At 39.7% G+C, this 24,066-nt stretch overlaps 1 protein-coding gene across 1 annotated transcript in view; it reads right to left on the reverse strand.

Moving 5' to 3' along the window:
- Positions 1-24,066, reverse strand: part of adam10a (ADAM metallopeptidase domain 10a) — a 157,163-nt gene that overhangs the window by 2,858 nt on the left and 130,239 nt on the right. The window contains exons 7-15 of the mRNA XM_059952561.1: positions 23,164-23,256; positions 21,701-21,884; positions 18,325-18,488; positions 14,001-14,184; positions 13,513-13,663; positions 11,996-12,179; positions 11,015-11,117; positions 6,527-6,747; positions 2,639-2,765 (exon numbers count right to left, since the gene is read on the reverse strand). Of these exons, the coding sequence (XP_059808544.1) occupies positions 2,639-2,765; positions 6,527-6,747; positions 11,015-11,117; positions 11,996-12,179; positions 13,513-13,663; positions 14,001-14,184; positions 18,325-18,488; positions 21,701-21,884; positions 23,164-23,256 (1,411 nt within the window). The remainder of the gene's footprint in view (positions 1-2,638; positions 2,766-6,526; positions 6,748-11,014; positions 11,118-11,995; positions 12,180-13,512; positions 13,664-14,000; positions 14,185-18,324; positions 18,489-21,700; positions 21,885-23,163; positions 23,257-24,066) is intronic.

The raw sequence follows: 24,066 nt of genomic DNA on the forward strand, positions 1-24,066 counted from the left end.
CCCCGGAAATTTTCATGTTTTATTCTCTTACAACACTGAATCACAGTAGATTTAATTTGACTTTTTTGACTCCAATCAACAGAGAAAGACACTTTTGTGTCAAATTTAGATCTCTACAAAGTGATCTATATGAATTACAAATATAAAACACAAAATAATTGATTGCTTAAGTATTCACTCCTTCAAGTCAGCATTTAGTAGATACACTTTTGACAGTAATTACAGCCTTGAACCTGTGTGGATAGGTCTCACTGTAATTTTTTTCCCCATTCTTCTTTACAAAACTGCTCAAGCTTTGTCAGATGGGGATCGTGAATGAACTGTCCTTTTTAAGTCCAGCCACAAATTCTCAATGGATTGAGGTCTGGGCTCTGAATTGGCCACTCCAGGACATTAATTTTGTTGTTTTTGTGTAGCTTTGGCTTTATACTTGGTTTAGTGTCTTGCTGGAAAACAAATCTCCCATCACAGTTCTCTTGCAGACTACATCAGGTTTTCCTCCAGGATTTCCCTGTATTTTACTGCATTCATTTTACCCTTCACCTTCACAAGCAACACCTGAAGCAACACCACAGCACGATGCAGCCACCACCATGCTTCACTGTAGGGATGGTGTGTTTTTGATGATGTGCAGCGTTTGGTCTATGCCAAACGTAGTGTTTAGTCTGATGGGCAAAAAGCTCAATTTTATTTTCTTCAGACCATAGAACCTTTTTCCAGATGGCTTCAGAGTCTCCCACATGCCTTCTGGCAAACTCTAGCTGAGATTTCCTGTGGTTTCCCCCCACCCCACCCCCAAAAGTGGCTTTCTCTTTGCCACTCTCCCATAAAGCTGTGACTGGTGAAGCACCCAGACAACAGCTGCTGTATGCGCAGTGTCTCCCATCTCAGACACTGAAACTCTTAACTCACAGGTCTCTTGGTGACCTCCCTCACTAGTGCCCTTCTTGTACGGTCACTCAGGTTTTGAGGACAGCCTGCTCTAGGCAGATTTACAGCTGTGCCATATTCTTTCCATTGACTTAACATTGATGATTGACTTAACTGTTCTCCAAGGGATACTCAGTGACTTGGAAATGTTCTTGCGTCTATCTCCTGACTTGTGCTTTTCAATAACCTTTTTGTGGAGTCACTTGGAGTGTTCTTTTGCCTTCATGGTGTAGTTTTTGCCAGGATACTGACTCACCAGCAGTTGGACTTTCCAGATACAGGTGTACTTTTACTACAATCAATTGAAACACCTTGACTGCACACAGGTCTCCAAAAACAGATCTCCATTTAATTAATCATGTGACTTCTAAAACCAATTGTGCACCAGTGATGATTTGGTGTGCCATATTAAAGAAGGTGAAAATTCATACAATCAATTATTTTGTGTTTTACATTTGCAATTGATTTAGATCACTTTATAGAGATCTGTTTTCACTTTGACACAAAAGAGTATTTTCTGTTGATCAGTGTCAAAAAAGCCAAATTAAATCCACTGTGATTCAATGTTGTAAAACAATAAAACATGAAAACTTCAAAAGGGGGGTGAATAGTATTTATAGGCACAGTACCATTAGGAATGTTTGGTAGATATTATGCAAGTATCTTACAATAATTTTGACACAGCAAGGAAGTACAGCAAAGGATCTATTTAGATGATTAATACATAATATCATAGCAAACTACTGCATTTCCATTTAAGGAAGTCAGTTGAGAGTTTTGGCAGTTGTTTGAGGCCATTATCCTCCGAGTGATTTCAGCTGGAAAACGAGCTGGAATGCGTGCGTGCATGCGTACATTTGTCTGCAGACTGCTGATGGCTTGCTCTTGCTGACAATCATCCCCAATCCAGCACAGACACAGAGCCACAGGACCTCAGCGTTTCCTCTCCTGTGCGGTTGCAACACGCAAGCCCGCAGTAAACACTAAACAGTCCACACAGCTCCCCGCTGTCGGTCTCACCAATGAACCAATTCAGTAAACTTGCAGAATCTTACAATCACAAGAAAAATGTCCAAAGCGATCACTCGTGGTTAGACTGCACACCCACTGCCTTTGTGCACGGACTCTAATCCCTTTCTATAGCAAGCAGCAACATGGTTCACTCCAAATCCAGCTCCTTCAGCTCCCCTACTATCAAGCAACTCACTGACGGGGTAGACCTGCAGTACCTGGACTTCTTAATATCCAGCAGTGTCTTCCAACTATTTTAAAAAAAGGCAGTTTAAAGACAAAGGCACCATGGGCTGGCTCCAGAGAGACTGCTGCATCTGTGCATGCTGCCAGCTTACCAGAGTTTGGCCAAGTGACTGAAGGGCAAGGTTACAAGTTAGTAACCTCTAAGTAAATTTCCTTTGAACACAAATCTGAAGTTGAAGTTTACTGAGAGTATGCAGCTGTCTACTGACTTGGTAGAAAGGATTTGTCAGTCTTTTGGGATGAGTAAAAGCATAGATGTAGAAAAATGTAGGGTCTCTCTAACTGATAGTGCAAGCGATCCCTTTTTTTTAATGGCTGACACTTCTGTTAAATGGAAATATCAACAGGAGGCTGATTTCACTTACCTCTACATCAAACAAAGGCAAAACTTGGAAAAGTAATTCACCTAAATAAATTTGCTCACATACAGTGTAAAATATGTGGTACCTACCTGGAAGTGGTTTGGGAGGAGGCAGTTTGGGATTACTGCTTGGAGTATGCACACTACAAATTTTAATAAATCCAGCCATCAGCATGATGAGAGCAATTCCCATGAGTAGAACTGCCCACCAATGAGCCTAGAATTAAAAAAACAGAATCTCTCCATTACTTGAATTCTAAAAGCACATCCAAATCCTTCCATTAACTAGAAGACAGGGGCTCTTTACTGATGGAAATTGTGGAAAGGACAAACTTGAAGGCCAATGACAGTAAAACTGTTTAATACATGACTAAGCACTCAGACTAAAATTAGAGATATAAAATGTTCCACAACTGGTCTACTACCCCAACCAAGCCACCGCAGTTTCATTTACAAGGAAAAGCTTTTCCAAGTACAGTGGCTACAACTTTCCAGCCAGTTTGCATCAGGAATAGGAGTTGTGAAGACTTCTACCCAGACCACTGCCAATCCTGTTCAACCCTCTGGTCATGATGTTCCACCTGAGGGAAGAAATATTATGTGACACGAGATAGTGGGCTACACAGAAATTAAGCTCCCTCTCAGCTCAAATAGGCTATATGTAGCCATGCTGAGATAATGCCTAGTTTCATTATTTTTTAATTTTTATTTTAATCTCAGGATTGAGATCCAAACCGGCAATGATTTTAATGGAAATTCTACACTTGTAGGTTAATCGTGGCAAAGGGCAATTTAATTTCAAAAGGTGCTTTTTTTTTGCCCCACCCCCAAATGAAAGCAAAATAATTGACATTTTATTATACCTAGACACCTATATTTGCAATTAACTTAATCCTTAAAAAGTTTTAAACAGTCAGAAATCCAGGTTTAAAGAAAGTATTTGAGTTCAGGTTTTTTAAAAAATTTGCTCATACAGTGGATTCTGATAAATTTGGCCATTGATTAATCACTTGTCTGGAAAACTCAAACTAATTGGGAAAATAGCTGGGATACACTTTGTTTATTGGGATACCATGCTGCTTAACTGGGGCAGGGGATTGTTGCTGATCAGTTTCTAACAAGCGTCAGTCGCGTGCACTTTTGCGGCCATTAGACACACTACACTGTGCTTAGAACAAAATTTTTAAATAGTGTCAGTTGTGTGTGTTTGTGTTCAAAAAGCAGTTACTTTTTTGACTGATAATTAGCGAGAATTAAGCAGTAAGATAATTCAGAACTGTTTTGCTCTCTGTGGTTTCAAGCATTCAGGCTTGGGAGATGCTAGAAATGGCCAGGTGTGAAAAGAAAACAATTTCACTACTTCAACAAGTTAGAAATTTTGAAGAATTTGGAAGTATTCAAGATGATCGTCAATGTTACAATAGCGATGAAGAATTGGAGGATGCAATCATCAAGCATGGTATGAAGGCAGTTCACTGTCTACGCTACAGTCTGAATGATTTTGTTCATTTTGTTCAAACACAGCAACATACACAGGATGAACTCCTCTGGTGATAATTATAACTAATACACAGTTTTATAATACTGTCGTAGTGGTGTTCTATTTAAATAATTTGTTGCTCCATTTGTCTTTTTTTTTACATCTTTTTAACAATTTCCATGAAACTTCAGCTAATTGAGGCAGCCCTTTATATGGGTCAAAAGGTCCCAATGCATCCCAATTAACTGGAATCCACTTTAGTTGTGTAATTGAAACAGTGAGCAAAATAATAGTAATTTTATAAATAGGCAATAGTTACAGATATGCAGAGGAATTGATTCTCCTGCCTTGGAAAAGTCAGTTTTCAGCAAACAAAAGAAGGTTAAGTAAGATTATAACAGGACCTGGATGGACCAAGGAATGGCAGATGAAATTTAACTTAAACGTATAAACTCTGATTTCAGAGTTCCCAGCCCAGGAAAAGGACTCTATCCATCCTTTGACCCTAAATAGCTTTAGAAATCTCTGCAGGGCTCAGCAAGGTCTTTGGCAAATAGAATTTAACTTGGACAAGTGAACGGTGTTACATGTTGGTTGTTAAACCAGGGCAGAACCTGATAGGGCCCTGAAGAGTGTTGTAGGAAAGACAGACCTATGAATAAAGGGAATATAGTTTCCCAGACAGACAGGGTGGCCCAGGTGATGTTCAGCACTCTTGCCTCTATCAGTCAAGCCACTGACTACAGGAGTCAAGATGTTACAAATGCATCTTACATTTACAATTACAAATGCAGAAGTAATTGGTGAAATTATACTTGGAGTATTGAGGGCAGTTCTGGTCAGTCACAATGTCATTCAGCTGGAAACGGTGCAGAAAAGATTTGCAAGGATGTTTCTAGGATTACATGGCTTGAGTTATAAAGGAGGCTCAACAGGCTGGGACTTTTCCTTGGAACCTTATAGAGATACCAAAAAAACATGATGGGAGTAGACAAAGTGACATCCACTTTTCCCCAAGATAGGGAAGTCTAAAATCAGAAAACAGAGATTGATGGTGAGAGGGGATGAAGTTAAAAAGACTTAAAGGGCAACATTTCACCCCTCCCCCCCCAATCCTCTCCTACACACACACACACACAGTTGAGGGTACATGGAATCAGCTGTAAGATGAAGCTGTGGAGGTGGGTACAATTAAAATGTTTAGAAGGCACTAGGAAGATAGAAAAGGCCTAAAGAGATATGGGCCAAATAGAGGCAAACAGAACTAGCTCAGATAGACATCTTGATTGGCACAGATAAGTTGGGCTGAACGATCTGTTTCTACACTCTATTGCTTTATCACTCTGAAAGTTTACAAGAACTTGCAGATGATTGAATACATGTCAAATAATGTGTTACACAAGAAGAAAATGCAATAATACTGGCACTTATCATAAATATTCTGATTTGGCATCTATCAGCTTATTTTATGAATACAACATCATTTTGACCCACTAACTCCACCATGACTTTATTATTCCCCATCAGTCACCTTACGTATAGCCCAGCGTCACTTTATGGGCAATCAATGTATATAAGCCATCTTATATATTTATATTTATTGTGTTTTATTATAATATTTTTTTATTATTGTTGCACTTTTCTGTGTTTTTTTCCTGCTACATCGGATCCTCCATAACAATTATTTCATTCTTCTTACACTTGTGTACAGGAAATGACATTAAACAATCTTGAATCTTGAAGTTACTTTTTCCCCACTTTCACCCCAATACATTGAAGAAACCAAAGGATCAGCTATACAATACTCTCATGCTTTTATCAGTGCAGGCCAAAAGGGTAAGCAATAGCAAGTGGCAAATTATATAACTATATATGATTAGTTTTTTTCCTTTCCTTCAGCTTCTTTACAAGTACAGACTACAAAAGTTATTCTTCAATGCCTCTCCTTAAAATCATTCCTCCAACCTTACAGATGGAATTAAATATCTTAATCCCAGTATTTTTGCATTTCCACAGAGTTATCTTCATAGATCCAGCCAAGGAGATCCAAAACACCAAAAGAGTGCATTGTTTATTGTGTTCTGATATTTAGGCAGTGAAACACTCAGAGCCGACCACAGCATTATATACATTAACATTGCAAACTGGAACATGTAGAAAAGATTAATTTATGTGCAAATAGGACCTCTTTCAAACCAACTTCAAAACAAAAAGCTGTTCTCTTAATTTCCTTGTTTCAAAAAAAGACACACAACTACAGAGAGCGGTGAATCTGTGGAATTCTCTGCCACAGGAAATAGTTGAGGCCGGTTCATTGGCTATACCTAAGAGGAAGTTAGATATGGCCCTTGTGGCTAAAGGGATCGGGGGTATGGAGAGAAAGCAGGTACAGGGTTCTGAGTTGGATGATTAGCCATGATCATACTGAATTGTGGTGCAGGCTCGAAGGGCTGAATGGCCTACTCCTACTATTTTCTATGTTTCTACACTGTACTCACCACAATCCATTCTGCAATATTTTCATAAAGCTCTGGATTAAAGATTGCTTTCTTTAGCCTGGCCAAAGGACCATCTGCATCCACTAGTCTACATCTATTGAAGACATCACAGTAGCCTTTGAAATCATTGCAGGGTGAGCCAGGCTGTAGTGAGATGGTAGTACTGCTGAAGAATTTCTGCCATTTAGCTGATCCAGTGCTTGCACATGTTGATGGTTCATCTGTAAAAGGAACATCAAGATTAAGTTTTACAAGAGATCAGAAACCATGCTCAAGCATACATTCTACTTTTCACAAACAAGAGAAAATCTGCAGGTGCTAGAAATCCAAGCAACAGAAACAAAATGCTGGAGGAACTCAGCAGGCCAGGCAGCATCTATGGAAAAGAGTACAGTTGACATTTTGGGCCAAGAACCCCCACCTCCCCCCACCCCACAGAGTCCTGGTGAAGGGTCTCGGCCTGAAACGTTGACTATCCTCTTTTCCATAGATGCGACTTGGCCTGGCCTGTTGAGTTCCTCCAGCATTTTGTGTGTGTTGCCTATATTCCACTTTTACCATGTTGACCAACTATAACCCCTTATAGATACAGAAGCAAAGCTGTTTCAGCTCGCTGAAGTATCACATCAACTACTCCTATCAATATTGTTATTTCTTATTAGTTTTATTTAGAAATACAGCGCAGAACAGGCCCTTTCAGCCCACCAAGTCGCACCACCCAGCAGCCCACCAATTTAATCCCTAGTCAGATCACAGAACAATTTACAATTTAGCCTACTGACTGCCATCATCTTGGTAGCAGTACATATTCCACTTTGGGCCTGTATCAAACAAGCTCAACAAACTGAGTGATACAATCAATAGGCATGAATCAGAACACCCTGATGCCTTCTCCATCATTTTGGGGGGATTTTAACCAAGCCAGCTTGAAAAAGTTTCTAAATAATTATCACCAGCATAGCATTTGTGGAAGCAGAGGAGCCAACACACTGGACCACTGTTACACCACCATTAAGAATGCATACTGTGCATTCCCATACCCACACTCTGATCATCTAGCTGTACTTCTACTCCCCGAGAATAGGCCACAACTGAAGACCGCAGCTGCAGCAGAGAGGACCAAGGTATGGACAAGGGAGGCAAAGGCATGCTTACAGGACTGCTTTGAGTCAGCTGACTGGACAGAATTCAGGGATTCATCTTCAGGTCTGATTGAATATGTCACAGTTGTCACTGACTTCATTAAAACCTGTGTGTTTGAGTGTGTGCCTACAAGAACATATCATACACACCCAAATCAAAAGCCATGGATGAAGCAGGAGATTTGTAGTTAGCGAGGGGCATTCAGCATGGTGATCCAGGACTATATAAAAAGGCCAGGAATGGCTATCTCAGGATCAAAAGGACAATTCTGGTCAAGGTTAGAGATACGCACAACAACTCTGGCAGAGTTTGTAGGACATTACTTTCTCAAAAGCTAAACATAACATCATGAACAGCAGTGATGCTTCACTCCCAGATGAGCTCAGAGCCTTTTATGCACGGTTTGAAAGGGAGAATCAAACTACAGCTTTGAGGGTCTGTGCAGCATCCAATCTCTCATTGCTACACTTGGAAGTTCCCACCTGCTTCAAAAGGGCAACGATCTTACCAGTGCCCAAGAAGAGCAGAGTGAGCTGCCTCAATGACTTATCACCAAGAAGCACACACATCAACTGTGATGAAGTGCTTTGAAAGACTGGTTATGGCTAGAACCAACTCTTGCCTAAGCAAGGTGTTACAAGCCTGCGGTCTTGTACACTGTGTGTTACTTTAAGAGCACCTGACTGAGGCGGGACTATGATGTTAGTCACAGGCTGTATCAGCCTGCTGTGGACGAGAGGGAGAGAGGGAGAGAGGGAGACTGGAAGCTGTTGGAACTTCAGTTTTGTTGCTGTCATCGTACGACTGGGAATTCAATACTCTCCCTTGCCCAAAAGGTTGGGTTGCTTATCAGCACGCAGTGCACAACAGATGTGTGACTGTCATTTCATATGATCTATATCTGTGGATTTGTTGGAGAATCCTGTGGTATCACTTTTGTTGGCCCTTCTCCTGGAATCACAGTGTTGTGGTAACCACTCGAAGACGATATTCCTGTGACTGTCACCTGGTGATATGTCAAGTGGATTTCGGAACAACTCAGCGGACCAGATCTTCTACGATTGTTATCTCGTTTACCCAGCTGGGAACCTGTGACTCTTCATAATCGCCTTCTCTCTACATTATATCCTGGATTATAAATCTCTCCCCTCACTCGCTTATTTTGTGGATTACTAATTTGCCATCCTGAGACTTTAATAACTATTCCTAAGCTTAACAGTTAAACACACATGCAGACATAACACTGTTAACTTTTTGTTTATCTCGTTTAAGGTGCTATATTCTGAGTAGATACTAATAAAGATAGTGGTTTTAACATTAAAACTTGACTCATTGTGAAATCTCTTGCTGCTGGTTCATTTCTAAAACGTTGTAGTTCGTAACAAGGGACTTGGACCCACTGCAATTTGCCTACTGCCGTAATAGGTCTTCAGCAGATGCAATCTCATTGGCTCTTCACACGGCCTTGATCACCTGGACAATACTAATACTTATGTGAGGCTACTGTTTATTGACTACAGCTCGTGAAAATATAAGTTCTGGAATACTGCCCCGTCCCTGCACATTCTAATACGATGAAAACCAGATGGTAGCCTTGGACATGGTGTCTATCGCAAACCCACTCACATGGACTTGTACTTCAGCAACAACTGTCTCCATCACACCTCCCAATGTAGAGAAGTTCTTTCTACTTTGATTAAATGTGCAAAAACTATTTTGGACCCTGGGAGTCTCCATGAGGAAATAAGACGATTATGCACAACATTGCTACAGAATGGCTACATGGCGAAGGAAATCAATCGGGCTCTTCAAAGGGCTGAAGGAAAACCCAGGAAACCCAACAACGAGGAGGAACCTGTCACTACCGCCCATCCTCCCGATATTTCCATGATTGTTGGAAGGATCGTCAGGATCCTGAAGAAATACCAAATCAATACCATCAATACACCCGTAAGGAAGCTCAAATCACAGATGCAGGTCCAAGATGACCTGGGACTCAGTACAGCTGGCATTTACAGGATTCCCTGTGAATGTGGAGCACCGTATATCAGCCAGCCAAATGCATGGTGGAAACCTGCATCAAGGAGCACAGGAGGTGCGCCCGTTTGGGTTACCCGAAGAAATTGGCAGTAGCATAACATTGCATTTGTAATGGCCATAGGATTGACTTTGGTGGCACAAAACTACTGTGCCACGGCAATGGCTTTTGGGACCGCCTGGTGAAGAAAGCCACTGAAATAAAGCTAGAGGAAAAGGATTTTAATAAAGACAAAGGTCTTGCTCCAAGTAAGAACTAGAATTCAGTTGTAAGCAAGGTGTGACCATGGAAACCAGACTGGATGAGGGCTAACCAATCAGAAGGGATGGATGACTGACAGGCATCATCCCTGATGAAGATGGCAGAGCTTGTCATTGAAGAGTCAGTTAAAATCGATACCTGCACCTGGCTGGACAACTGAGAAGAGTTTATTCGTCATATATGCCAGGAAAGCACTAAATCCTTTATCATTCAGAACTAAAGTTGATGAAAGTGAGTCCACAGCCACAAAGCCGGTCAGCACTGCAGCCAATCAAGGAACCTGTTAGTCGCAGGCCACGGTCTCAATTCAGCACAGGGACGAGTAAACCTCACGAAGCAGTGAGCTCAACACCGGCTTGTCCCTCGCCTCCGATCTTGATTCCCTGATCTTTTCAATTTGGCCAAGCATTTAAATCAGCCAAACATCAGATCCTTCCATGCTCTCAGACCCAGGCCCCGCTGCCATGACTCAGTTCTGCTACTTTGAATTAGCTCCAAGTCCACTTCAGCAATAGCCAAACATTGGCTTATCGGATGATAGGATGAGTTAACTTGTCCACTGCCTGCTGTACTTGCTGCTCTGCACATGCACCCTTGTGCTGAGCTTCACATTTCATGAAGTACACCTGACACCACTCCCAACATGTCCTTTTGCACCCCACAAAAATTGGTTCACTAATTTGGCAGATATGGTGAAGTAAAGGGCTCCCCAGGCTAGGTTACATAGAACATGCTACAATACACATATACAACCAATGGCCAACAGCACCTTGATGAATGCCCAATGCATTCCAAGTGAAATACATTTTGCCCAGACTCTTTGGCCCACTTATGGTTCTAACTATTAAGTATTCAGCTATACACTAATCTCAACGGAATCCATTTAATCCTCCCATCACATTTGCAACAACTTCCTTCACATTCCACCGCATACCCACACTCATTTACAGTGGCTGATTAATCCAAGAGTGGGGAATGGAAGGAAACCAAAAGGGTTACAGGTAGAATGAGAGATCTTTTGCTCCATTTGGTATCACAGCACTTACGTTTCTCCATACAGCAAACATGGCACAATACCGACTCATTATCTTCGCTTGCACAGGTACACTCCATCAGCTGGTACTTCTCACAAATTGATCCAGAGCATTGCTTGTGGAAAAAATATCAAACCTTCAGTTGATTTAAATCTACGACTATAATAGCAATTCCAAAAAAGAGCACCACAATGGATCCAGCCTCAGAAGAATAATTCTTTGATTCCATATGTACCAAGTTTTAGAAGAATCAATTTTAGATGCGAATATAAAATTAATCACATTTTATTTAGATTAGATTCACTTAATTTAAGAAGCATGCATTTTGATTGTGAATATTAATACAATATTAAGTTTATTCCCTATAAGATGTGGAGCAGATATGGAAAAAGTTCAGTTTAGAGACTGACATGATCAACAGCAGCATCCAGATTTGGGCATCAAGTGCTTGAGAACAATCCAATATGGAAGTATCTTAAAATCAACGAGCTTAGAATATGTATTAAAATTCTAAGAATCATTCTGATTATTTACATAAAGCTTAAGATCACGAAGATTATAAAATTATAAACAAGGTGAATGTATTGAGTCTTTTTTTCCTGGCATTGGGAAGTAAAGAACCAGACAGCTCAGGTTTAAGATGAAGAAGATAAAATGTAATAGGGACTTGAAAGGAGATCTTTTTGTTTTACAGAGGATGGCTGGTGGACAGAATGAGCTGCCAGAGGAAGTGGTGGAAGCAGGTACAATAACAATTTTCCAAGACAGTTAAGACAGATAACACAGATGAAAAGGATTTAAGAGGCATAGGGGCTAAAACGCTGGCAAGTGGGACTACTTTGGTGGATTTCTTGGTTGGCACAGACCAGTTGGGTCAAAGGGCCCATTTCCATGGTGTGTAACTATCATCTTTTCATTTGCTTACTCTATTTAAATACTATTAAACAGCAGCCAATGCAAAGTAAGATTTTTTCCACATGTTGAAACACTTACCCCATTGATGCAAACTTGAGTTTTCATATTACAGAGGGTGAAGTTGTCTTTGGGATCAGATGTTGGACAATAGGCAGAATTACCATCACATTTCCCTTGCTTTGCACAGTCTGACTCATTGCGGCATTTTTCATTAACATTCTTGAAACTACATGTTTTGGTACAACATGGTCCTTGACTTGGGCTAAAAATAAAAACCACCAGACAAACAAATACTTTAACTTCATTTGTGTTTTTCCAAAATTACTTTCTGTGTTACGCGTTTGTTTCCTTAACAAACACGTAAGTTTGTTTCCTTAGTAATTTTTGCCACTGTTAAACCCATCCTCCACTGTGAAGCAAATGGAGTTAAAACAATCTTCATTAAATCATTACTGCACAGTGGGCTGCCACTGGCCTCTTCCTGTCTGTGCCAGTTCGACAAGGAACAATCCAGTCTGTCTCATTCTCTGTTCACAGACCCATAATCTTACACTTTATCTATCCTTCAAGTATTTATCCCATTTCCTTTTTGGAAGCCACAATCTTCAGTACTGTGCAAAATATTAGAGAGAGAGAGAGAGACACACACACACACTAGTACTGTAGTAATTTTATGTTTGGAATCAAATGACTTTGCTTGGGGTCTCAGGACTGAGTGTGTCAGTGCCCGCGCCACCCCCCCGCCCCTGGCTTCCCTCTGCCACCTGTCCCATGGCGCTCCACCCTCGCCATTCCCTACACCCTTTGTGCCAGCTGAATTTACAAACTTGCTCCACGTTGACAAATAGAATACTGCGCAAAAGTCTTATATGTAGTTAGGGTGCCTAAGACTTTTGCACAGTACTGTACATCCTCCAATTTTTCAGGAAATGCATTCTAGATCATAATATACATATTTTTTAAAAATAACAATCCTAGATATTTTGTTTTACTATAAATCTGTTCCCTCCAGTCTTGAATCCACTGCTAATGGGAAAAACTCACCTTTCTTCACTTAGCTAAAGAGATCATACACTCATATTCAGTAATATTTCATTGCAACTATAAGAATATTCTCATATGTTTAAAATTAATTCCACCACACAATATTCAAAGATAGAATAAAAACAGAAGAAGTATTATTTCATTTAAGGTCATGCCAAATTTCTTCATGAGTAACTAAAAAAGACTGATCTAACATTAGAGTTGTAGTTGAGGAAAGTGTGAAATTTGGAACGCAACACACTACCATGTTCGGCTACTCAAGGTACTGTTTCAGTCATATATCATGCAATGATTTTTTTAAAAAAGCTGGTCATCAAGGATCAAAGTCGCCTTTCTTAAATTTTCCACAGGAAGATTTTGTACTTCACAAGAACATGCAAATGTTGCATCTACTGAAAACAACTTGCAAAATGTTGATCTTTGCATCTACTGAAGGTGTGCACCACTATCATCTCTATTATTAGATTATTATCCTGGCTTTCAATGCAGTTTTGACTGGGAAAAAGGAAAAAAGTCTTTGCACAAGTCAGCGGCATTTTAAACATGCTCACCTGCATAGTTTGCCTGGTTTCAGTTTGCATTTCTTGTCCTCTGCTTCATTTGCATTGTAGCAGCATTCATCATTGCACTGGTCACTGTAGCCACAATCACACTGCTCTCCCTCTTCAACTAAACCATTGCCACAGATCGGTTTCCCAGACTCTTAAAAATTAAAATTCGTTTTCTACATTAATGTCATAATTCAGTGCTTGAATGTAGCATTTAAACAACTCAGATGAAGATGATGCCAAATGTAATGTCTATTTATTGATGCGGAAATGAAGAGAAAAATCGCATACTACATTACCCACTGTTACATAATGAAAATGGCAATGCTTAATTATCTAGAGAGGCTAAATTGCCTAGCTCAAATAAAGCATTAAAAATGGACATTTCTAGTTAGCTTCCTGAAAGTGATCTGAGGTTAATTAATATCTTGTTTTCTGGTACAAAACTGCATAATTTATGAATTTTGTTAAGCTGCTGTTTTTATACTTACCAACAAAGCAGATGTGTTTCTTCTTGTCCAGGACCTGGCTGATGTTTTTAATACTACAGATAGAGAATTTATTGTTGTTCTGCTTATCACCAGATGTAGCTCGTGCATACATAATATAATTGCCTCTCTCTTTCAGCTCCCCAGACTTGGATTCTCCTGGGGTACATTCACTGCCAGAGTCATGCTGGGAAGATAAACAGAAGAGTATGCTGAATATTATTCACAGCTTATAATGCAATAACATGTGCTGGTCTCTGCATCACAAGGTACTCATGCACATTGTGACAAATGTAAGTGACTAGGTTCACAAAAAGCCACTGGGTGCCCTGGTGCAATACCACAGGATAAACTGAATATAAAAGCACACACACATTTTTTCCCCCTCAGAAATTATTTTTCCAGATAGTTTGACTTCACAATACTATGCAGCAAACAGATTGTGTGTATTCAAACTCTCACTGTTCTCCCCTCCAGCCAGAGCAATACTGTCACAGACAATCACTCCTGGGCAATTGCCTGTAAAAATATAATCCAATGTTTTTCAAAAACCTTTCCGATAGATGCAGACTCATACCAAGCATATGTAGATTGATGCACCATACAGTCAGCTCTACAGTGGAATGCTCAGGAAGTGCCATCTTTCAAGTGAATGCAGAGAAGAAAAAATATTGTATTTTTTTTAAACAGAAGAGAATTTCTCACCATGACTTGGCAACTATTCTACTGTCAAATGTATTACCAAACCAGATAAACCTGGTCAGCAAACCCATCATTACTGGCAAGGACATGTTGCAGGTAAACTTACTTCCATACTGAGCTATAACAGTAAACAGAATTCAAAATATTGAACATATAGCAATCGTGTTTAGTTGACAGAATTAGCATGGAGGAGCCTGGACTACAAATTCACAACTTAAGAAGTCTATCCCCAACTCAAAAGCCAAGAGAATTTTTAAATACATTTCCGTAACTAAAGCCAGGAAACAATTTGATTGTCATATAAATCAAGTCACAGGTGTTACGGTAGTGTAGCAGTTAGCAGGATGCTATTACAGTTCAGGGCATTCTGGAGTTCCGAGTTCAAGTACAGCACCACCTCTAAGGAATTTGTACATTCTACCTGGAACTACGTGGGTTACCTCTGGGTGCTCTGGTTTCCTCCCACAGTCCAAAGATGTACTGATTGGTAGGTTAATTAGTCACTGTAAACTAGTAGGCTAGTAATAAATAGGTGGGTTGCTGGGCGGTGCGCCTCGCTGGGCCAGAAGGACCTGCTGAATGCTGTTATCGCTGAATACAGAAATACTAAATAAATAAAAATGCATCAGATTTACAAATGTTTTTCAGGAAAGAAAAATTGCAATCTGACCTAGATAAGCTATTTCAGATGCACTGAATGGGGCTAATTCTTAACTATTAAAGTGATCGATCAACCTAAGAACTATTCAGTTATAGATGGACAATAAATCTCTGCGATACTCACATCCCATGAAAGAATAAACAAAAATGCTCTCTGATGAAATGAAAGGTGGTAAATCTATTTCTATCAACTTCAAAAGAACTAGCCTCACAAGTACAAAACACTCTCCACCTTTCCATTCTTCAGCTTTCCAAAATTGCTCCTTGGATTTTCAAAGTGTATTATCAAAGTACATATATTTTGAAAATTAATTTAAATAATACACTATAAACGGCACTTGTAAAGGGAAAACCTGCCTAAACTAAAACTTGCCTTTTTTTTAAAAGAAACATTTCCTATTAAAATAGTTGGTCTCAACAACAATAATCACCTACCCTCACCCATTATATACCATTCCAATATTCGAAGCATACCTTCTTTGAAAGCATCACAATCTACAGCACCTCTTCAGGGCCTTCTATCTTATAGTCTGCTTGCACTACACTTCACCTGTAATACTATATTCTGTATTTTGTTAGTGTTTTTCCCTTGTTCTACCTCGATGTGCTGATGTGGTGAATTGATCTATATGGATGGCATGCAAAACCAATTTTCTTTTTGCTACATTAATCAATAAGAAAACAATTATATGGGCAAAACTCGATCCCTATTACCCACAAGGCTTAAAGCAATAGCGCTCACTCTAAGCAGATTTACCACTAATTACAAGAAACAGAGACAATAATAAAACATGATTATTATTAGATCCTCTCCTCTGTAAGCAGTAATTGAGCTACAGTCCAAGTCACAAACTTGGGAGCTTCAACATACATGGGTGTAGTGACATAGGAGAAGCCTTGCTGAGATTCTCCCACATTGTCTCAAACTCTATAAATCAACAGCCTTTCCGCTCCTACAGAGAAAACTCACACTGCTGACTAACTGCCTCTGCTTTTGCTTTAGGAGCCATTTGCTGCTTTGTCCAAAGACAGCAAGACTGGAGATACCTGCAAACATCATATGCGTAACTCAGCCCTGTTTCCCCACTCCACGTCATTAGGGAGGGGGATGGCTATATGCACCTGTTTCCCCAAGAACCATCAGACAGGTCCACCTATCAGAAACCACAGGAGGTACTGTATTTCTAGAGGATCAGCGATGTCTACCAACACTCTGGTGAGACATGGTTGACTGTGTTAAGTGCACAGACAGAGTATTGAGTGATGCTACAAACCTACTGTTAGCACATTTATCTTTAAGTGTATACACAACAATTCCGACTAGTATAATTAGCTTATTTCAAGGCAACAATCCTTGACTGGATTTCCTTCCGATCAAGATGACACCAGCACACAGCGATTCCTCAGGCAACATTTTTCAGATCGTGAAGCATATCAGTTTTTTATGCCTTCATTTTTTTCCATCTTCATTTTGTTTTTGAAGTTGTTGGAGCCGGTGCCTTAGTTTGTAGTTCAATCAAGTGAGCTAGCACTCTGCTGTCCCCAAGAAAACTCCAGGACATGAGGAGAAGCTCAGAGACAAGATGAAGGGCCGTGATCAACTACATTTCTTGATGACAGAGGTAAATGCTGAGGAGAGCAAACTATTCTTTTTCCCTCGGCCATTCTTTCTTGTTGTGGATTAGTGGGTTGGGGTTTGGGTGATTTGTTAGTTTTTGTGCAAGGAAGGAGTTGGGTTTTGTGAGTTTTTGTTGCTTTTTCTTTTTGTTGGGGGGGTTGTTGCCTTCCTTTTAATTACTTACATGGTTTCTGTATTCTATAGCTATCTGGAGAAGACAAATTTCAGAGTTGTATTCTGAATACATACTTTGATAATAAAATGAATCTTTGAACAAATAGGTAAAACATAAGATACACATTTTGGGCACTGCAGACACATACAAACTACAAACAAGTAAACCAGCCTTTTAAAAATTCTTCACTTTAAAACAATTGTGATCTGCATAACTGATCACAGGAAGATCTCATTCAAAGGCCTTTTTCACTGGAGTACTAGAGGAGGAGGAGGATGATTACTTATCTCTGAAATACTGTTTTTGTTCTAATTGTGTTCTTTGTTTCACGAATTGTTTTATTTTTGTTTCAGTTATGTTTTCCTTGTGGATATTGTTCATATGAAGCTACACGCACGTGATGCTGTTGCAAGTAAGATTCTCGTGCACAAGCATGTACTTGTCCAAATGGCAATAAACTCAACTTTGTCTTTGAGAAGTTAAGTTTGGTTCTGACACAATGGGGTGATCATGCTTGATGTCACCAAAGCCTCAAGTACCACACCCTCCACCTCTACCTTGCTACGTTGAGCAGGTCCCAGGTGGTAACTTGCCTGAAGTGGTGGATCCAACCCAAACTCTCCTGATGGCCTGGGATAAATCCTGAGCCACTACTTAAATTATTTTATTAAACTAAATGTTTAAATTAAATGAATATGTTTTAACTAACACATTAGTTAACCAAACAAACCACTAATCATCACCTGCCTTTGCTACATCAGCAGCCAGTCCTACAAAGGATCCAAATTCCTATATCTGGCCATTCAGTTCAGGTTAATTAGGAACTTCCCTGACATACAATGCGCTCAGGGTCCGAGCTAGACATTAGACGAGCTGGCGGGTGACCTCTAGTTCTCTCCACACTGAGGTATGAATGTATGGAGTGTCCTGATCCACAAGGAGCATCTTGCTGGTGGTTGTGAGCAAGTTTCTTGTTATAATTGATGCATTTTAATTACATATATTTTAATAACTTTAACGATTTCAGCATCAATTCAAAACAGTACCATCTATGAATTAATTTCGAAAAGTAATACTTGTTTGAAGTTGAAAATGACATTGGAATGAACAGTAGCAACAAACTAGAAAAGGTTTAGTAACCAAAGCTGAATCACGTTAAATGTAATACTTACTGGAGAACCAAAGTTGTGGCCTATTTCATGAGCAAAAGTGATGTGTGAGACCTTAGGAGGGACATGAGAACCGTAGTTCTGGACGGTGATGATTCCAGTGTTGAGTGACTTCTTTTTGCCATCAGAATAAAGCTTGTTTTTCTCACAAATCCCCCCAGAGTTTCCTATTTTAGTGGAAAACAAAATATAAATGTTTTGGTTAAATTGATAACCTAATATATTGAAGTACTGTAGCGATGTACTACATACAGAGCTAGAGACTAGTCGTTTCGAGACTAGTTTATTCAAACTTCGCAGTGCTGGCATTTAATCCCTAGCGCCCGCCCTCTCCTGGCGGAAATGATGTCAGAGGTGCATTACCAAAGACTCCCCCCGCGCGCTGGCTATTTGTATTTGGTTCGCCTGCGCAGAAAGTGGGTCGCCACAGTACTGCATATTACTGAAGCTGCTGATTTCTTTAACTGTGGAAATACAACCATTTTTAGATTGTTGTTGTCAGGACGATGAAACAAATATGACTACACTACAAAGTTAGGAACAACACTAGATGAAGATGTCTGAACAGTTTGTAGAAACATATTCCATAATGTACCAATGTATGCATTTACTGTCAGTATCAGAATCGGGATTATCACTGTCCTGTAAAACATGGAATTTGTTGTTTTACAGCAGCATTAGAGTACAACGACATAAAATTACTATAAGTTACAAAATAAATGTAGTGCAAAAAGTAAAGGAAGTACAGGTAGTGTTGATGGATTTATGGACCAGTCAGAAATCTGGCAGCGGATGGGTAAGAGCTGGTTCCATATCACTGAATGTGATTGTGAGCAAGGATATATTTACCCTGCTTCCTAATATAGCAATACATTTTTTCTATTTATCACTAACTCCCAAAAATCAAAGTTAAAGGGAAACTATATTTTCTTTTAAACTTAATGTTTATATTACTCCTCTCACTTAAAAACCAACTGCGCCTGGAAAATAGTTGCTAAATACATTTATTAAACGGTTAACGTATCAGAGCTATGACAGCTCAGGAAGGATACATATATTAGCAGTTCAATGTGCTGGCATGTATTTTGTTCCTGTACATGATTCTTTTTATTGGTGCAATGAATATTCAGCTTTCACTTTAAATTTTCATTCCTCTACCATGTCAAGTTTCTACAGGGCTACAGTCGATGGCTTTTCTTTTTGAAGCTTCGATATTTCAGTAGCTTTGGTCGGGCACGGTTTTGCTTCCTTGGTGGTTCTTCTCTATGCAAGCGTAATTCATTCCAACGGGGACCAACCTTTTAACTCTGCACTTGTGTAGGCTAGTTCCTGACTACTTTGATTCCTTTTGGCTCATTAATAAAGTGAGTAGAAGCTGCTAGTTCCTCTCTGCAATGTCAAAAAATTCAAACCAACTGTTTCCTGGCAGGATTTAACAGCACTTACATGATGGACTGTTTTCACAGAGAGAGGTACCACACAGCTGAGTTTTTTTTAAATACTTTCAAAATACTAGGTTATAAAAGAACAAGACCAAGACTATGTGTAAAAGAATTAAATATGTGAGCAAGCAGTTTCGGAGGAAAGAGGCTAAGCTTCACATCCATTAATTAAGCCCATTGCAAATTCCACATATGTTAATTAAACCCTCTGCCTGCCCATCATACCTTTCTGAAATAATTCTGTTTTGTATATTTTACCACAAATATTCTATTTGTATATGGGTGTCTAATTCATTTTAGTAGCGGTAACATTTTTCTATAATGTTTTATTATTATTATTAAGAGTGTGATGTAGATCATGCCACGCCACATGCCCAATGTTGCTGGCAAGGGAAGTGCCAGGATTAATTTTTGTTCCACAGAGGTGCTATAAATTGTATCACAGATGAATTGAAGAACATCTGTACCCTGACAGGGTTGGGCTTAGTAAACAATGAAAATTAGCATTATCGCTTGACTGCAAAAATGTAAAGAAAAATGAGTTTACAGACCAAATCTGTTTGAACAGTTCAAAAGCACAAAAACAAGACAAAACGAATAAAGCGCATCGAAAATCAAACAAACATCAGGCTGTTTTACATTTTAACAAGAATTTATTTTAGTAAAACAGTGCCTCCAGATTTACCAGTGTAACTTGGAGCATTTGATTACAGTCTTTGAACGTCATGTAAATTTTGCAATAATTCATTTTGCTTAAAGGATTTCCTTTGCCTACTGTGTAAAGAGTTTCCAAATCTTGCTAAAGGCATCAAGGGGACAATTTCAGATCATACATTTCACAGCAAGTGGTCAAGTCGGAAGCACAAGTCCGTTACTTCATTAAAGTCCCGGTCTGAACACTGCAACTATCCACCAAACCAAAAAACAAAGTGGCAGGGCCTAACAGTAGATGGAGTTGAAAACTTTGAGGTAATAGGCAGAAGGCAGGTGCCAAATTCAGATTACCAGACATCTTGTTCAACTGACTAGAGAAGGCTTCACCTGTGTGATCAAGGTGCGGGAAAGAACAGGGAGTGGGGGTGGCGGGTAACATCTTTCTTCTTCTGGAAGAGGATCAAAGGCTGGCGAGGGGAGAGGGAAGAGGAGATAGAAAGGAGTCACATGACCAAGTGAAATGTTGGGCTCAACAGGGAGGAGGGACAGCTTTAGGTGCCATCTGTGGCAAACTGAGCCCCACAGCTTAGGATCTGCAAAAGTAGGATTCCTTTTAATAATGTTGAAGTGACTTTTAGCAAGCAGAGGAATTGATGGAATACAGTATGCTGTAGGTTAGGCTGTATCTGTGGAGAAAGAATTAGCTAACGTTTAGTTTGATAATCTTTCATCATTGGGGTGATAGAGCAGCTCCCTTTCTCTGTGAACGTTGTCCGTCTGACGTGCTGTGCAGCTGCAGCATTTTGTTTCACATTTCCAGCAACTGTTTTTTTTTTATTTTTGTGTTTTAATTCAACTTTGCAAATGCTTGCTTCTGTCTGAGAGATCTGCAGCCCATAGGCATGCATACAGGATATAAAATTCAGGAGAGGATGTTTTCTGCACCTACAGAATTCCATCTGATGCAAGTGCTTGCTAATCATTAGCACGTCAGTTAGGAAAGCTACTCCTAGAATCAACAACTTTTACTATTTCCCTTCAGAAGACATTTCCTTGAAAACTGAATCACAAAACAACCAAAATCTTGGCATGATACAACCTAATTTTGAAGTATATTTATTTTGGTCCAATCATTATTAATATGGGAAATACTCCCAAAAGGGAACCCAATAATATTAAAGAATAAATAGCTGTACACTCTGTTAAAACAGCGACAACTAATTTTGCCATTAAATTCATGGAAGCGAAATCATATGAAACAGCAAAACTTTCAAGATGTGTACCTGCTGGGGCACCGACCCATGCCAGTCCCAGGACACCATCATCAAAATCGCGATCGGTGAACACGTAGGCTAAGCAATAATCGTCATGATTCTGTTCCGAGTTGAGCTCGAGAAATTTCTCCACCCCGATATTTGGAAATCTAAATGGGTTGCTTCTATCTTTTTCATCATTTGTGGTATTGATCTGAAAAGCAGCATTGTTTGTGTTAGATAATACGCTAGAACAGCAAGAACAAATGTTTGGGGAAAAACCTTTACATAAATGTGAATAAATGGATTTTGTACAGTAAAACTCTTAATCTACATGCTTGGGTCTTTGGGGGTAGTGAACTAGCAGATTTTCTGGACTACGGGACATTATTTCAGTTATTAATCTAAAGCACTTGTTACCTTCCTTTAATAAAAGGGATGATATACAAGAGCAGAACAAATTTCCCTGCAAACCTGGTGTGTCAGAGGGTGTGAGGGAATAAGGGCCTTTGTGTGGCAAAGGAAAAGCATGAATCAACACACAGTGAACCAGACACAGGACAACCAGGACTTCAGTAGATTATCGAAGATTGCATTGCTCAGTAACCACAAACATACTATAATATCTTCTCTGCTGTCAGGCCTTCTGCGTAATATGCATCCACACTGTTTCTCATCATCATCTCAAACAATTCCAGTATTTGTTCTTTCATGTCCCTAAGATCCTTGTTAACACAAACAAAATATATAGGCATCATAAGAATAGTTTGACCTGTTTAGCTTACTAATATCAGATGCTAGAGTCATTGGCCAATTTTAAAATGATAACCTCCCAATGGCTAAAGTTGTAAACTTCAGACTCCAACTAATCTAAGCATGAAGACAAAACAAAAATGTCCTTCCCTCTCCTGCTCTCTGGCCTGTTACCTCTTCTTGCTGCCTATCACTTCCCCGTGTCCCCTCCTCCTTTCCTCTCTCCTCTCCCATCACATTCCTTCTTCTCCAGCCCTTTACCTTTCATACCAACCCATCACTTTCCAAGCTTTTTACTTTGGTGTCTCCTCCCTGCCACAACGTAATGGTGAACCAGTATAAAGCAAATCCAAAACATCCGAACACTAATCCCTTCTACCTACACACATGTCTCTGTCCCTCCATCTTACCCCTTACAACCCCCTTGAACCTGTCCATTCTCACCATCAACTCCATTTGAAGAGTGTAAGCAGAGACATTCCACAGCCCATCCTAATATAGTCATTTCATGTTTTGAATAACGTGATCCATCCTTCCCATTTTTGCAGTTTGGTGAATTATATTTCCAAAAACACAAGGTAGAGTATGTGGACAGTTAACAATGATTAATCTGGATTGTGAAATATCATTTGCATGAAGGCTCTCAGAATTCTAATGATGCAAATGTCGGCCTAAAATCAGAGATGCAACCGATTGTGTTTGCTGTAGCGACAGAATGAAGACTTTGAAATAATACTTACTCGCACCCTTTTCACCATGAAACTGATATTTCTGATTCCTTGAAAATCTGTTGTCTGGTAAATTGTATCAATTGCTTTAACATGACTAGAAATCTGGAATTGAAAATAAACATGTTTAACTTTAGGTTAAACAGGGCAGCTCTCTTACTGAAACACCTCACTTGGAACCCAACCGCCACCCGCCATGAGAAATCAATTCACCACTTTTAAGCATGGTACATTTCAAACTAGTTTTAATGTAATTTGTCTCAAAAGACCCTGCCTCTCTATGCCAGATCAAACCGTTGCAGATATTGCTGCAACTACCAAAGCCTAATTAGTGAAGGGACATGCATCACGCACCTCGCACAAAATGGCTGCACCCAACACTTAATGTAACTTGCAACAAAGGCTGCCACACCTAAAAACAAATAAAACTCTTCAAACTGAAATACAATAGCTGTTTAATTATCCACGATTTCTCACTTCAGTAACTGACAGCGTAAGGGGAAGAGCTGAGCCCACACCAGTAACAATGGGTAGAACAGCTACAAATTCATACAAGTTCAAAAGCTCAAGGATTCATTATGCACTGTGGTTTGATATTTGCTGATTGGAAAGGCAAAGAGAAAATATCATACCCTACTTTAAAGAAGGAATGGTCTTTAAATGAGTTAACATAGTACTTACTACAAATGCAACCTATTGGGCTGAATTTGGTAATACTGCAAGATCACATTTTAATTTGATTCCACATTGGTAGATTGGGGGGGGGGGGTGGAGTATGCAGCTGATTCTAGAGTTGGAGAGACTCAGAATGAAAAGTGACACTGCAGACTGTAACATCGTAACAGTGAGTTGTTTGGTGGTCTTCCCTCTTACTGTAGGACACTTCTCTGTCCCGAGGGAGAGGGAAAACCTGTG

Source organism: Hypanus sabinus, chromosome 28 (genome assembly GCF_030144855.1).
Source record: "Hypanus sabinus isolate sHypSab1 chromosome 28, sHypSab1.hap1, whole genome shotgun sequence".
In the NCBI taxonomy this organism is placed as follows: Eukaryota; Metazoa; Chordata; class Chondrichthyes; order Myliobatiformes; family Dasyatidae; genus Hypanus; species Hypanus sabinus.